A 15,000-nucleotide genomic window follows, 5' to 3' on the forward strand; every position below is an offset into this window, starting at 1 on the left:
CAACATTGAACCGAATTGAATCAACATTGAACCGAATACTGGGGCCTCACTGGTTTACAGCCACAGTTGTGAATTTAACTTTAAACTGGAATAATGCAGCGTTTCCATCCCGTGTTTAAATTATCACTTCCGGGGAAATCAGCTCAAATTAAATCAACATTGAATCAACATTAAACCGATTGAATCAACATTAAACCAAATTGAATCAATATTGAACCGAATAATGTCAATATTGAACCAAATTGAATCAATATTGAACCGATTAAATCAACATTGAACCGAATTTAATCAACATTGAACCGAATTTAATCAACAAAAAAACCAAATTAAATCAACATTGAACCGAATTAAATCAACATTGAACCGAATTAAATCAACATTGAAACGAATTTAACGTATCACTTCCGGGGAAATCAGCTCAAATTGAATCATCATTGAACCGATTGAATCAACATTGAACCGATTTAATCAACATTGAACCAAATAATGTCAATATTGAACTGAATTAAATCAACATTGAACCGAAATAAATCAACATTGAACCGAATTAAATCAACATTGAACCGAATTTAATCCGCATTGAACCGAATTTAATCAACAATTAACTGAATTAATTGGAGAGGTGAGGGGCCCCACTGACCCGCTTCACTGGGACTGGAGTTCAATACTGGGTCTGCTGGGGCCAGAATTTTTGCCTCGAGGAATTTTTGTAATCGAGTAACTCGATGAATCGTTTCAGCCCTAATCAACATTGAACCGAATTGAATCAACATTGAACTGAGTTAAATCAATATTGAACCGAATTTAATCAACATTGAACCAAATTGAATCAACATTGAACCGAATTGAATCAACATTGAACCGAATTTAATCAACATTTGAACCGAATTTAATCAACATTGAACTGATTAAATCAACATTAAACCGATTGAATCGGTTTAGGCCGATACTGGGGCCTCACTGGCTTTAACTTTAAACTGGAATAATGCAGCGTTTCCATCCCGTGTTTAAATTATCACTTCCGGGGAAATCAGCTCAAATTGAATCAACATTGAACCGAATTGAATCAACATTGAACCGAATTGAATCAACATTGAACTGAATTAAATCAATATTGAACCGAATTTAATCAACATTGAACCAAATTGAATCAACATTGAACCGAATTGAATCAACATTGAACCGAATTGAATCAACATTTGAACCGAATTTAATCAACATTGAACTGATTAAATCAACATTAAACCGATTGAATCGGTTTAGGCCGATACTGGGGCCTCACTGGCTTTAACTTTAAACTGGAATAATGCAGCGTTTCCATCCTGTGTTTAAATTATCACTTCCGGGGAAATCAGCTCAAATTGAATCAACATTGAACCGAATTAAATGAACATTGAACCGAATGAATCATCATTAAACCGAATTGAATCAACATTGAACTGAATTGAACCGAATTGAATCAACATTGATCTGTATTGAATCAACATTGAACCGAATTGAATCAACATTGAACCGAATTAAGTCAATATTGAACCGAATTGAATCAACATTAAACTGAATTAAATCAACATTGAACCGAATTGAATCAACATTAAACTGAATTAAATCAACATTGAACCGAATTGAATCAATATTGAACCGAATTCAATCAACATTGAACTGAATTAAATCAACATTAAACTGAATTAAATCAACATTGAACCGAATTGAATCAATATTGAACCGAATTCAATCAACATTGAACTGAATTAAATCAACATTAAACTGAATTAAATCAACATTGAACTGAATTAAATCAACATTGAACCGAATTACATCAACATTGAACCGAATTGAATCAACATTGAACTGAATTAAATCAACATTAAACTGAATTAAATCAACATTGAACCGAATTGAATCAATATTGAACCGAATTCAATCAACAATTAACTGAATTAAATCAACATTGAACCGAATTACATCAACATTGTACCGAATTAAATCAACAATTAACTGAATTACATTAACATTGAACCGAATTGAATCAACATTGAACCGAATAATGTCAATATTGAACCGAATTGAATCAACATTGAACTGAATTAAATCAACATTGAACCAAATTAAATCAACATTGAACCAAATTAAATCAACATTGAACCGAATTAAATCCGAACCGAACCAAATTAAATCAACATTGAACCGAATTAAATCAACATTGAACCGAACAAACATTACACTCGTGCTAAAAATAGCGCTTCAACCCGGGCACGTCCTCATACAGCTTAAGGGGTTAAATCAACATTGAACCAAATTGAATCAACATTGAACCGAATTCAGAACCGAGTTCAGTGTTGATTCAGTTCAAGTGTTAATACAGTTCAAGTGTTGATTCAGTTCAAGTGTTGATACAGTTCAAGTGTTGATACAGTTCAAGTGTTGATTCAGTTTATGTGTTGATTCGGTTCATGTGTTGATTCAGTTCATGTGTTGATTCAGTTCAGTGTTGATTCAGTTCAAGTGTTGATACAGTTCAGTGTTGATTCAGTTCAAGTGTTGATTCAGTTCAAGTGTTGATTCAGTTCAAGTGTTGATTCAGTTCAAGTGTTGATTCAGTTCAAGTGTTGATTCAGTTCAGTGTTGATTCAGTTCAGTGTTGATTCAGTTCAAGTGTTAATACAGTTCAAGTGTTGATTCAGTTCAGTGTTGATTCAGTTCAAGTGTTGATTCAGTTCAAGTGTTGATTCAGTTCAAGTGTTGATTCAGTTCAAGTGTTGATTCAGTTCAGTGTTGATTCAGTTCAGTGTTGATTCAGTTCAAGTGTTAATACAGTTCAAGTGTTGATTCAGTTCAGTGTTGATTCAGTTCAAGTGTTAATACAGTTCAAGTGTTGATTCAGTTCAAGTGTTGATACAGTTCAAGTGTTGATACAGTTCAAGTGTTGATTCAGTTTATGTGTTGATTCGGTTCATGTGTTGATTCAGTTCATGTGTTGATTCAGTTCAGTGTTGATTCAGTTCAAGTGTTGATACAGTTCAGTGTTGATTCAGTTCAAGTGTTGATTCAGTTCAAGTGTTGATTCAGTTCAAGTGTTGATTCAGTTCAAGTGTTGATTCAGTTCAAGTGTTGATTCAGTTCAGTGTTGATTCAGTTCAGTGTTGATTCAGTTCAAGTGTTAATACAGTTCAAGTGTTGATTCAGTTCAGTGTTGATTCAGTTCAAGTGTTAATACAGTTCAAGTGTTGATACAGTTCAAGTGTTGATTCAGTTCAGTGTTGATTCAGTTCAAGTGTTAATACAGTTCAAGTGTTGATTCAGTTCATGTGTTGATTCAGTTCATGTGTTGATTCAGTTCAGTGTTGATTCAGTTCAAGTGTTAATACAGTTCAAGTGTTGATTCAGTTCATGTGTTGATTCAGTTCATGTGTTGATTCAGTTCAAGTGTTGATTCAGTTCAAGTGTTGATACAGTTCAAGTGTTGATTCAGTTCAATTGTTGATTCAGTTCAGTGTTGATTCAGTTCAGTGTTGATTCAGTTCAAGTGTTGATACAGTTCAAGTGTTGATTCAGTTCAAGTGTTGATTCAGTTCAAGTGTTGATTCAGTTCAAGTGTTGATTCAGTTCAAGTGTTGATTCAGTTCAGTGTTGATTCAGTTCGGTGTTGATTCAGTTCAAGTGTTGATTCAGTTCAAGTGTTGATTCAGTTCAGTGTTGATTCAGTTCATGTGTTGATTCAGTTCAAGTGTTGATGCAGTTCAAGTGTTGATTCAGTTCAAGTGTTGATTCAGTTCAAGTGTTAATACAGTTCATTGTTGATTCGGTTCATGTGTTGATTCAGTTCAAGTGTTGATTCATGATTCAGTTCAGTGTTGATTCAGTTCAAGTGTTGATTCAGTTCAAGTGTTGATTCAGTTCAAGTGTTGATTCAGTTCAAGTGTTGATTCAGTTCAAGTGTTAATACAGTTCATTGTTGATTCGGTTCATGTGTTGATTCAGTTCAAGTGTTACAGTTCAAGTGTTGATTCAGTTCAAGTGTTGATTCAGTTCAAGTGTTGATTCAGTTTTGATTCAGTTCAAGTGTTGATTCAGTTCAAGTGTTGATTCAGTTCAAGTGTTGATTCAGTTCAAGTGTTGATTCAGTTCATGTGTTGATTCAGTTCAAGTGTTGATTCAGTTCAAGTGTTGATTCAGTTCAAGTGTTGATTCAGTTCATGTGTTGATTCAGTTCAAGTGTTGATTCAGTTCATGTGTTGATTCAGTTCAAGTGTTAATACAGTTCAAGTGTTGATTCAGTTCAAGTGTTGATTCAGTTCAGTGTTGATTTAGTTCAGTGTTGATACAGTTCATGTGTTGATTCAGTTCAGTGTTGATTCAGTTCAAGTGTTGATTCAGTTCAAGTGTTACAGTTCAAGTGTTGATACAGTTCATGTGTTGATTCAGTTCAAGTGTTGATTCAGTTCAAGTGTTAATACAGTTCATTGTTGATTCGGTTCATGTGTTGATTCAGTTCAAGTGTTGATTCATGATTCAGTTCAGTGTTGATTCAGTTCAAGTGTTGATTCAGTTCAAGTGTTGATTCAGTTCAAGTGTTGATTCAGTTCAAGTGTTGATTCAGTTCAAGTGTTAATACAGTTCATTGTTGATTCGGTTCATGTGTTGATTCAGTTCAAGTGTTACAGTTCAAGTGTTGATTCAGTTCAAGTGTTGATTCAGTTCAAGTGTTGATTCAGTTTTGATTCAGTTCAAGTGTTGATTCAGTTCAAGTGTTGATTCAGTTCAAGTGTTGATTCAGTTCAAGTGTTGATTCAGTTCATGTGTTGATTCAGTTCAAGTGTTGATTCAGTTCAAGTGTTGATTCAGTTCAAGTGTTGATTCAGTTCAAGTGTTGATTCAGTTCATGTGTTGATTCAGTTCAAGTGTTAATACAGTTCAAGTGTTGATTCAGTTCAAGTGTTGATTCAGTTCAGTGTTGATTTAGTTCAGTGTTGATACAGTTCATGTGTTGATTCAGTTCAGTGTTGATTCAGTTCAAGTGTTGATTCAGTTCAAGTGTTACAGTTCAAGTGTTGATTCAGTTCATGTGTTGATTCTGTTCAAGTGTTGATTCAGTTCAAGAGTTAATACAGTTCAAGTGTTGATTCAGTTCAAGTGTTGATTCAGTTCAGTGTTGATTCAATTCAGTGTTAATACAGTTCAAGTGTTGATTCAGTTCAGTGTTGATTTAGTTCAGGAACTGTGTAAAGTTCATCACTTATGAAACTCTGAGAGGACAATAGTCATTACTCAGATCCGTTGTAAACATGTTTGAAGTGGATTGAGCTAAGCTGACTCTGTGTGCTCATGATGTGTGTGTGTGTGTGTGTGTGTGTGTGTCAGTATGGAGATGTACTTCCCGCAGACGGACTCCTGGATCGGCCTGGCTCCGCTCACCGTGCCGCGCTATGAGTTTGGCGTGGCGGTGCTGGAGCAGAAGGTGTATGTGGTGGGCGGCATCGCCACACACATGAGGCAGGGCATCAGCTACCGGCGGCACGAGAGCACGGTGGAGCGCTGGGACCCCGACAGCAACACCTGGGCGTCGGTGGAGCACATGGCGGAGTGCAGGAGCACGCTGGGCGTGGTGGTGCTAGCGGGCGAGCTGTACGCGCTGGGCGGCTACGACGGGCAGTACTACCTGCAGTCCGTGGAGAAATACGTGCCCAAGGTGAAGGAGTGGCAGCCCGTGGCGCCCATGACCAAATCCCGCAGCTGCTTCGCCACGGCCGTGCTGGACGGGATGGTGTACGCCATCGGCGGCTACGGCCCTGCGCACATGAACAGGTACTGCACTGCATTCTGGGAAAAGTCCTTCTTTTTTGCATTAATTTTGCCGGTTTCGTCTCGATCGGACTAACGGCTCTGTTTTTGATCGCCTTTTTTTCGTTTCATATATTTTAGTAACTATTAGGGATGCAACAATACAGTTAGTCCACGGTTCAATACACGGTTTTAACCACGGTTTTCGGTTCGGTTTTTTTGCTATTCTATTCTTAGGCGACAGGAGCAGCAAGAGGTTAAGGAGAAAAAAGACTATTTTTTTATTGCAATACTCTTTCTTTATTTTACTTAAAATAATTGAAAAACCTTACTTAAACTTTAAACTTTACTTCAAAAAAAAAACCCTTGTACACATTCCTAGTGTATTGAATAATATAAAATAAATATATATATAGATTTACACTGGCAGCTCAGAGCTGTACAGCAGCATTAAAGTATGAGATTGAATGAATGAATGTAAAAATAAAACACTTCACAGACTTCACTATAAAATATACACTGATTCTGATTAAAGCTGCTGTATTAAAGTTCTTCAGTCAAGAACAGAGAGTGCTTTTCTCTCTGTCTTTTGTTGTTGTATTAACATTAAAGGGATATTTCACTCAAAAATGAAAATTCTGTCATCCAGAAATGAATACAGGTTTGGAGCAACATTAGAGTGAGTAAATAATGACATCATTTTAGAGGTGAACTGTCCCTTTAAGGACGGCGTGTTCACTATAGGCTGCGCCGCTGTCAATTAAAGACCTGCACGCATCTAATATACACACACACATGATTTTACTTTCACTTTAGACATAACCGACTGTGTTTATGTTAACCTTGTGTGTATTTGACAGTATTAGCGCAGTAGAACGACTACTGAGTCCAGTATTCACGTGTTTGACAGGCGTTTAGTGCGCGCTCTGAAAAGCGCATGTTAAACCGCGCACGCGAATGAACCGGCAAGGCTTTAAAACGCATGCAAATAATGAACTTTGGTGATTGTGAATAACTCTAGTGTTCTGTGAGTATAACTCCACCACTAACCTGTGATGTGAATGTGTGTCGTGTTGTTCAGTATTGGGATGGAGGAAAATTATAATTCAACCCAAGTAAATGAAACACTCACAAGATGTCACCAAAATCACTCTGTCCCCTTTAAATCTTTCAGAAAATGATGTAAGTGTATCGAATTATATCGAATCGTATCGTTGGCTGAATATCGAGTATCGTATCGTGAGATTAGTGTATCGCTACAGCCCTAGCGTACGTGCTGCGAAATGGGCCGACTTGCACTTAATATTTTAGGCTTCGTGTGCGCGTCTAAACCATCAAATAAACAACAATTAGCCGGTGTCAAAATGACCGGATTGGAGAGTAGTTATTTTAACAGTTTATATCTTAAATGGGCGTAAATAGTTTGGAGAAATAGGAGAATATGATATTATTAGTTCTACATTCGATCGGTCTTAAAGGGGCAGCGTCTAATAAACCTGCTGACGATTGAGACATTCATTCGAATCGAACAAAAGGCAAATAGAAAATATTCACATCTCTTGAATTAATAACTTTAGCGTTTATAAGCATTAATCTATCAATTTATACAGTGAAAACTATGCAGTGTTATTTTACATTTCATTACTTTATTAGATTTCTTTGTAGGTTTGTTCTTTACTGTAATATTAATGTTAGCAGACCTTCCGAATGCCTGCACACTGGTCCATTTACACACTTTTGCTATAGATATTTTACTTTTCAGATTATAAAGCCATGTTAATTATGTTCTTAATTATGTTTTTTTTTTTAATAAAAAAAATATAAAGTATAATAAAAAGAACCGGTAAGAATACTGTTAAAGTACCGGATCGATAAGCAGTATCGGTAAGAGTAAAAAAAAAGTCCTAGTGAAAAAAGTTAGTCTGGAGCCCTGCAGCACTGCATTCTGGGAAAAGTCTTTCTTTTTTGCATTAATGATTCCGGGGGTTTCGTCTCGATCGGACTAACGGCTCTGTTTTTGATCGCCTTTTTTCGTATCATATATTTTAGTAATTATCATAAATTAGGGATCATTCGAAAGCTTACAAACTTAAAATGCATCCTGTGAAAACCATTTTGAAATCGGACATTGTGTTACCATGGAAACGGTACTCTAAATTATTCTAGCGGGCTCCTCCCCCTAGTGGGCGGCGTCATGTTTCATATTACTTTATAATTAAAATATTTTCCAATCTTGACAAAACACATATCGTCGGAAAGGTCTGAGTCTCAAGGGTCCATATTTGGTGACCGTTTTGTGATGGAAGTGACATTTGGACAGAAATTTACAGGAAAATGCATAAAAAACACAATCAATGGAATCTGAATGACACCCGGTGGCTATTTGTGGTACAGCGCCTAAACAAAATCTCATGGGGACTTCAATTTGTGTGATATCAACTTCAAATTTGGAACACAACTTGGTTAGACATATGGCTTAGATTTTAAAGTAAAACATTTTTTGCAAAATATATATTTTATATGAAATAAAAAATATTTAGTACAGTATTTTTCATTTACAGTAGATTTAAACTTCCATAACTATTTCATACTTTCATATTTTGAATTGCTTCTGCAGAGTGTCTTCTTTAAACCAAGACCAAACTTTGGTCTATATTCCAAAGCATTCTTGAATTACAGCCCTTTAAGTTTGGATAGTGCATTTTCATGTGTATTCTCAAAAAGGGGGGGGGGGGGGGGGCAGTTATGAGGTTCAGCGCTAAATCACAACGTTGCACAAACCGAATGGCGAAACCTAGCATGTTTGGTATCGTTGGACTTGGCAATGATTCAGGAGACTAACTGTGTGACTTCCGTGAAAATAAGTCAACCGCACCCAAAGTTATAAGCATGACAATATTTGATTTTACCACTAGGTGGCGCTGTCTCGAAACGTCTCATGCTGCGTTCACACCAGACGCGAATGAAGCGTTTCTCGCGAGTGATTTACATGTTAAGTCAATGCAAAGACGAAAATAGACATTACGTGGCGCGATTCGCAGGAGTTGAAAAATCTGAACTTTGGCGGATTTGCCCTATTGAGACTACAAGCTAGCTAAAGCCGGCAAATTGAGCTTATTCACCGTATTTTAAAACAATCATGTCAGCCATTTCACAACGAGACGAGCCGCTGGCAGAAGCTCCTCCCATGACACCAACTCACATCTGTTGTGTCACGCGCGAATGAAGCGAGTAAACTCAAAATGTTCAAGCGTCCAACTACACGCAAATAGAGCGATTTATTCACACAGAGTTTTGTAACTATACTCTAATGTGTTCATAGAATATATCATTTTACTACAAAATTCAAAATGTCTCAAAATTGGATATATTAGTATCAGCAAATCCAACGAGAACACTATTAAGTTTTTTGGGCAAACCGTTCAGAAGTTATAAGCAAAAATAACCAATTTTCGTATCTCCGGACCAGTAGGTGGCGCTGCACTGAAACACAGCATGTAGCCTCGGGTCATGTGTGTGATGTCATGTACCAAGTTTAGTCCGAATACGCTAAAGCGCTGCGGAGCTATTTCCACAAGTGCTCCGTAACATTCGTTTGCGCGTGATTCGTAACACTTTGATGAATCGACTTGTTATTGCCGTTGTCTGATGATTATCCGATTCAATATTCATGCAATTCGGATAAACCATTTATGAGGAGGAGTTCGGAAAAAAAAAAATTTTGGCGGGAAAATTGGCACTTGAGCCACGGAATCAGAGGCTTTTCAAAAGATATTAGCACAAACGTAAGTGCAACTTTGGACAGGTGGTGGCGCTAGAGGGATTGAGTTAGAGACTCCAAATTTGCTGTGGTGACACTTCAGATGGTCCTCTATCAGTGTGCCGAATGTCATTACTTTACTGCAAGCGGTTCTACGGGTGCTTGGACCCTAATTACGCCAGTGTAATTTCAGTAAATTAGGGGCCAAGCACCGAAGGTGCAAAGGAAATCGTTAGCGTTATTATTCTTCTTCTTCTTCCGCCATTGGAGTCTGTGGCAGCCCATAGAACCGCTCGCGGGAAAGTTATGAAATTTGGCACACGGATAGAGGATAGTCCCAACTGTCACTATAGCAAATTTGGAGTCTCTAACTCAATCCCTCTAGCGCCACCACCTGTCCAAAGTTGCACTCATGTTTATGTTAATAACTTTTGAACAAAATAATAATAAGAGACAAAATAATTTTTTCCGTCATGAATATTTCCCTCCATTTTTAATTAACCGAAAAACCAACTTTTTCAAACTCCTCCTAGGCCGTTGCTCCAATTTTCACAAAAAATTAACCAGATAATCTTCAGGCGGTGCCGACAAAAAGTTGTGGAATTCAAGTTGATTTGTCTAATTGTTTTCGATAAAAGCGCGAACAAATTTTACGTAGCGGTGGCGAAAATACACTTAAGGCTGTATCTCCGCAACGCTTTATCGTATTCAAACCAAACTTGGTACATGTCATCACAAGCATGATCTGAGGCAACATGCAGCGTTTCGGCGCAGCGCCACCTACTGGTCCGGAGATACGAAAAATTGCTATTTTTGCTTATAACTTCTGAACCGTTGGTCTCGTTAGATTCAGGACAACATGCAGAGTCGATATCCAATTTTACTATATCGCCATTGTGTCTATCGGCCATTTTGAATTGTGTGCTGAAATGCTGTATTTTATGAACTCATGAACAGATTGTTATGAAACTCGGTATGGGTCATCAGCTCGATGCCCTGAAAGAGCCAGAGAAGTTTCAAAACTGCGCCACCTTTTTTTCAAACGCTTATAACTTTGGCTTTGGGTGAGATTGACTTATTTTCATGGGAGTAACTTTTTTTGTCTCATGAATCCTCACCGAGTCCAACGATACCAGACTTACCAGGTTTGGGCGTATGGTTTGTGCAGCGTTGTAATTTAGCGCTTATAAAACGTTAGCTGATATCTTTGAAACCGCTAGTCCGATCGAGACGAAACCAGCGTCAGAAGTTCAGTAACATAGGTCGATAGCTTATCGCTAGGGATGTGACGGTGAGGAAATTTTCCCACCGGTTAATTGATGTGTGACAACACCGGTAATACCGGTATCACCGGCGGAGGCTTTTAAATCACTAATTCTATCTAACCGAAAGTAACATGCACATGACCGCTCTGAACTGAAAACGCGCCAGTGCGCACACACCGTGAATGACAGCTCGTCTGTAAATGCGCGCTCTGTGAGGCCATGGGCGCGTCTCAATCAGTTCCCTAGTTCAGTAGTCAGGGCACTGATCAAGCATTGATCAGTCTATGATTGAGATGCACGCAATGAATGCACACTGTTAGTTCGTCCGTAAAGCCTCGTTTATACTCGACGCGCCCGCACGAGCGCGAGGGTGCGCGCGGCAAAAATAAATCCGCGCAGCAGCGTAGCGCGGAGGCTCGCACTGCGGAGCCAGGCGAAAGTAAACAATGCGCGCTCTGTGCGGCCGTGCACATTTTACTTTCGGTTTTTAATTAGCGCCAATTCGGCTGCGGGTTGCTTGAATTGTGGGTTCATTAGCCTATTATTTTTAATGAAAAACACAACAACAAAACAAATGACAAACTCCCTTAAATAGGCGCTTTTACGTTTCGCTTTGAAACCAAATCTTCCGCGATCATCTCAGTCAGCTCCTCACTCTTAAATCTGATGAATGATCCTGCCGCTGCCGAGACTCACGATCGGATCCTGCTTTATTAAGCAGACACGTTCAGTTTTTATTTGTATTGTCTGTTCTCTAACTGAACCTAATTATTTTATTACTATAAAAACAAATGAAAAAGACGGTGGGTGGTGCCACGGTGGGCAAGTGATGTAACCGGTGTGGAGTCTGGACACCGGAAACACCGGCAACACCGACTATCGTAGCAAGCCTACTTATCGCTAATGCCCAAATGTCTAAATATTGATAGTAAGGGGAGTAACATCCAATCAAAGTCAGGTGTCAGTCATTTTTTACCTGTTTTTCATTTAAATGTCTATAACTCCAAAACTAAATGAGATATTTTCACCAAAATTGACACACACATGTATGGGCTCACTCCGAGGACACATGCAAAAAAGTGTGTGATTGTGCCTCTTGGTGATGCTATAATAGAACAAAACATGAAATTCCCATAGACTACAATGCATTTTTCAGCCTTTTTGCCTAAAATCATCTTAAATGTGTTTAACATGCCGTTGATCTGACACTGTCCGCCATTTTGGCACATCTTGTCTTCTTCTTTGCGCTTGGCCCTGATAATGGCTGCTTGCAGATATATTTCAAATTTATGTTTATAGTAATGCAATTACCAAAAACTAAAAAGTGTCCTTATTTTAGTGAAATTATAGATTTAAGCACATAGTGTTAGTAATTAACAACATGTACTTCTATAACTAGGGTTAAGGTTAGGTTTAGTTGCATGTAGTGTGTGTAACGGACTCTGATAGATGAAGAGTTGTTCAGGCAGTGAGAGTGGGAAGTCCGGTTTGGGTTAGAGGCTCATGGGAAGGTTCTGCTGTTGTCGTTGTGTCTCCATGAGCGCCGTCGCACTCGTGAGACGTGTTTCGCTGGAATCGTCTCTGAACACGCGTGTGGAAAGAACACGCACTCATGGGAACACACTAACATCATTCTCTGTGTGTTTCAGTGTGGAGAGATACGACCCGAGCAAAGACTCATGGGATATGGTGGCGCCCATGGCGGATAAGCGCATCAACTTCGGGGTGGGCGTGATGCTGGGCTTCATCTTCGTGGTCGGGGGACACAATGGCGTGTCTCATCTGTCCAGCATCGAGCGCTACGACCCGCATCAGAACCAGTGGACCGCGTGCCGGCCCATGAACGAGCCACGCACAGGTGAGAGGAACCGCCGGGTCATGTGATCTGGACACCAGGGCCCGTATTCATAAAGAATCTTAATGCTAAGAGTAGCTCCTAGTGACAAAATTCTAAGAAAATTCCTTTGAAATGTGGCCGTTTACTCTTAAAATCAACTAAAAAATCCTAGTAAAGAAAAAGTACACTTACTTTTAAACACTTAAAGGGTTAGTTCACCCAAAAATGTAAATTGTGTCATTAATGACTGAGCCTCATGTGGTTGGACACCCGTCAGACCTCCGTTCATCTTCAGACACAAATGAAGATATTTTAGTGTAAATCTGATGCTCTGAAAGGCCTCCATTGGCTCAACTTTACACTCTCAAGACCCTTAAAAGACACTAAAGACTAAAGTTACAAAGTCCATCTCACTACAGCGGCTCTACAATAACTTTATGAAGACGAGAATAGTTTTTGTGCGCAAAAAAACCCTAAATAACGACTTATATAGTGATGACGATTTCAAAACACGGCCTCATGAAGCTTTGAAGCGTTATGAATCAGTGAGTCGAATCATGATTCGGATCGCGTGTCAAACCGCCAAACTAATGAAATTTGGCGATTCAAACCGCTGAATCGACTCACTGAAGAATAAACTAAAAAAGTCACACAGTGTAGCTTTAAGAATACAATATTATTTTTTATATATAAAACATAATCGCCTAAGCTAATCGACTAACCGTCTAATCCAATCGACCAATCGGCTAACCTAATCGACTAATCGTCTAATCGAAGCGACTAATCGTCTAATCCAAGCGACTAATCATCTAACCTAATTGACAAATCGTCTAATCTAAGTGACTAATCTAATCGACTAATCGGCTAATCGAATCGTCTAATCGAATCGTTTAATCGTCTAATCCAATCGACCAATCGGCTAACCAAACCGCCGAATCTAATCGACTAATCTAATCGACTAATCGTCTAAGCTAAGCGACTAACCGTCTAATCAAATCGACTAATCGGCTAATCGAATCGGCTAACCGAATTGACAAATCGTCTAATCCAATCGGCTAATCGTCTAATCAAACGACTAATCGCCTAATCTAATCGGCTAAGTGGCTAATTGAATCGACTAATCGAACCGACTAATCGTCTAATCCGATCGACTAATCGTCTAACCTAATTGAATAATCATCTAATTTAATCGGCTAATCGAATCGACTAATCGTCTGGTCTAATCGATCACTCGTCTAATCCAACCGACTAATGTTCTAATCCAATCGACTAATCGTCTAATCCAATCGACTAATCGTCTAATCAAATCGACGAATCGTCTAATCTAAGCGACTAAACGAAACGACTAATCGTCCAATCAAATGGACGAATCGTCCAATCAAATCGATGAATTGTCTAATCGAATCAACTAATTGAATCGACTAATCGTCTAATACAATCGACTAATCATCTAATCTAATCGACTAACCGTCTAATCTAATCGACTAATCGTCTAATCTAATAGACTAATCATCTAATCTAATCGACTAAAACCGTCTAATCTAATCGACTAATCGTCTAATCTTATCGCCTAAACTAATCGACGAATCGTCTAATCCAATCGACCAATCGGCTAACCAAATCGACTAATCGTCCAATCTAAGCGACTAATCGTCTAATCCAAGCGACTAGTCATCTAACCTAATTGACAATCGTCTAATCTAATCGACTAATCGTCTAATCTAATAATCGTCTAATCTGATCGACTAATCGAATCGACTAACCGTCTAATCTAACCGTCTAATCGAATCGGCTAATCTAAGCAACTAATCTAATCGGCCAACCGTCTAATCGAATCGTCTAATCTAATCGACTAATCGAAGCGACTAATCGCCTAATCTAATCGACTAATCAAATTGACTAATCGTCTAATCTAATCGACTAACCGTCTAATCAAAGCGACAACCGTCTAATCCAATCGACTAATCGTCCAATCAAATCGACTTATCGGCTAATCTAATCGACTAATCGGCTAATCAAAGCGACAAACCGTCTAATCCAAGCGGCTAATCGTCCAATCAAATCGACTAATCGTCTAATCTAATCGACTAATCGAATCGGCTAAGCGTCCAATCAAATCGACTAATCGTCTAATCTAATCGACTAATCGAATCGGCTAAGCGTCCAACCCAACCGACTAATCGTCTAATCTAATCGGCTAATCTAATCGGCTAATCGAATCGACTAACCAGCTAATCTAATCGACTAATCTAATCGTCTAATCTAATCGACTAATCAAATTGACTAATCGTCTAATCTAATCGACTAACCGTCTAATCAAAGCGACAACCGTCTAATCCAATCGACTAATCGTCCAATCA

At 38.5% G+C, this 15,000-nt stretch overlaps 1 protein-coding gene across 1 annotated transcript in view; it reads left to right on the forward strand.

The window, feature by feature from the left end:
* Positions 1–15,000, forward strand: part of klhl28 (kelch like family member 28) — a 40,366-nt gene that overhangs the window by 22,238 nt on the left and 3,128 nt on the right. Inside the window, exons 4-5 of the mRNA XM_079833852.1 lie at positions 5,359–5,802; positions 12,453–12,661. Coding sequence (XP_079689978.1) covers positions 5,359–5,802; positions 12,453–12,661 — 653 coding nt within the window. The remainder of the gene's footprint in view (positions 1–5,358; positions 5,803–12,452; positions 12,662–15,000) is intronic.

This window comes from Gobio gobio, assembly GCF_949357685.1.
Source record: "Gobio gobio genome assembly, chromosome: 13".
NCBI classification, from domain to species: Eukaryota; Metazoa; Chordata; class Actinopteri; order Cypriniformes; family Gobionidae; genus Gobio; species Gobio gobio.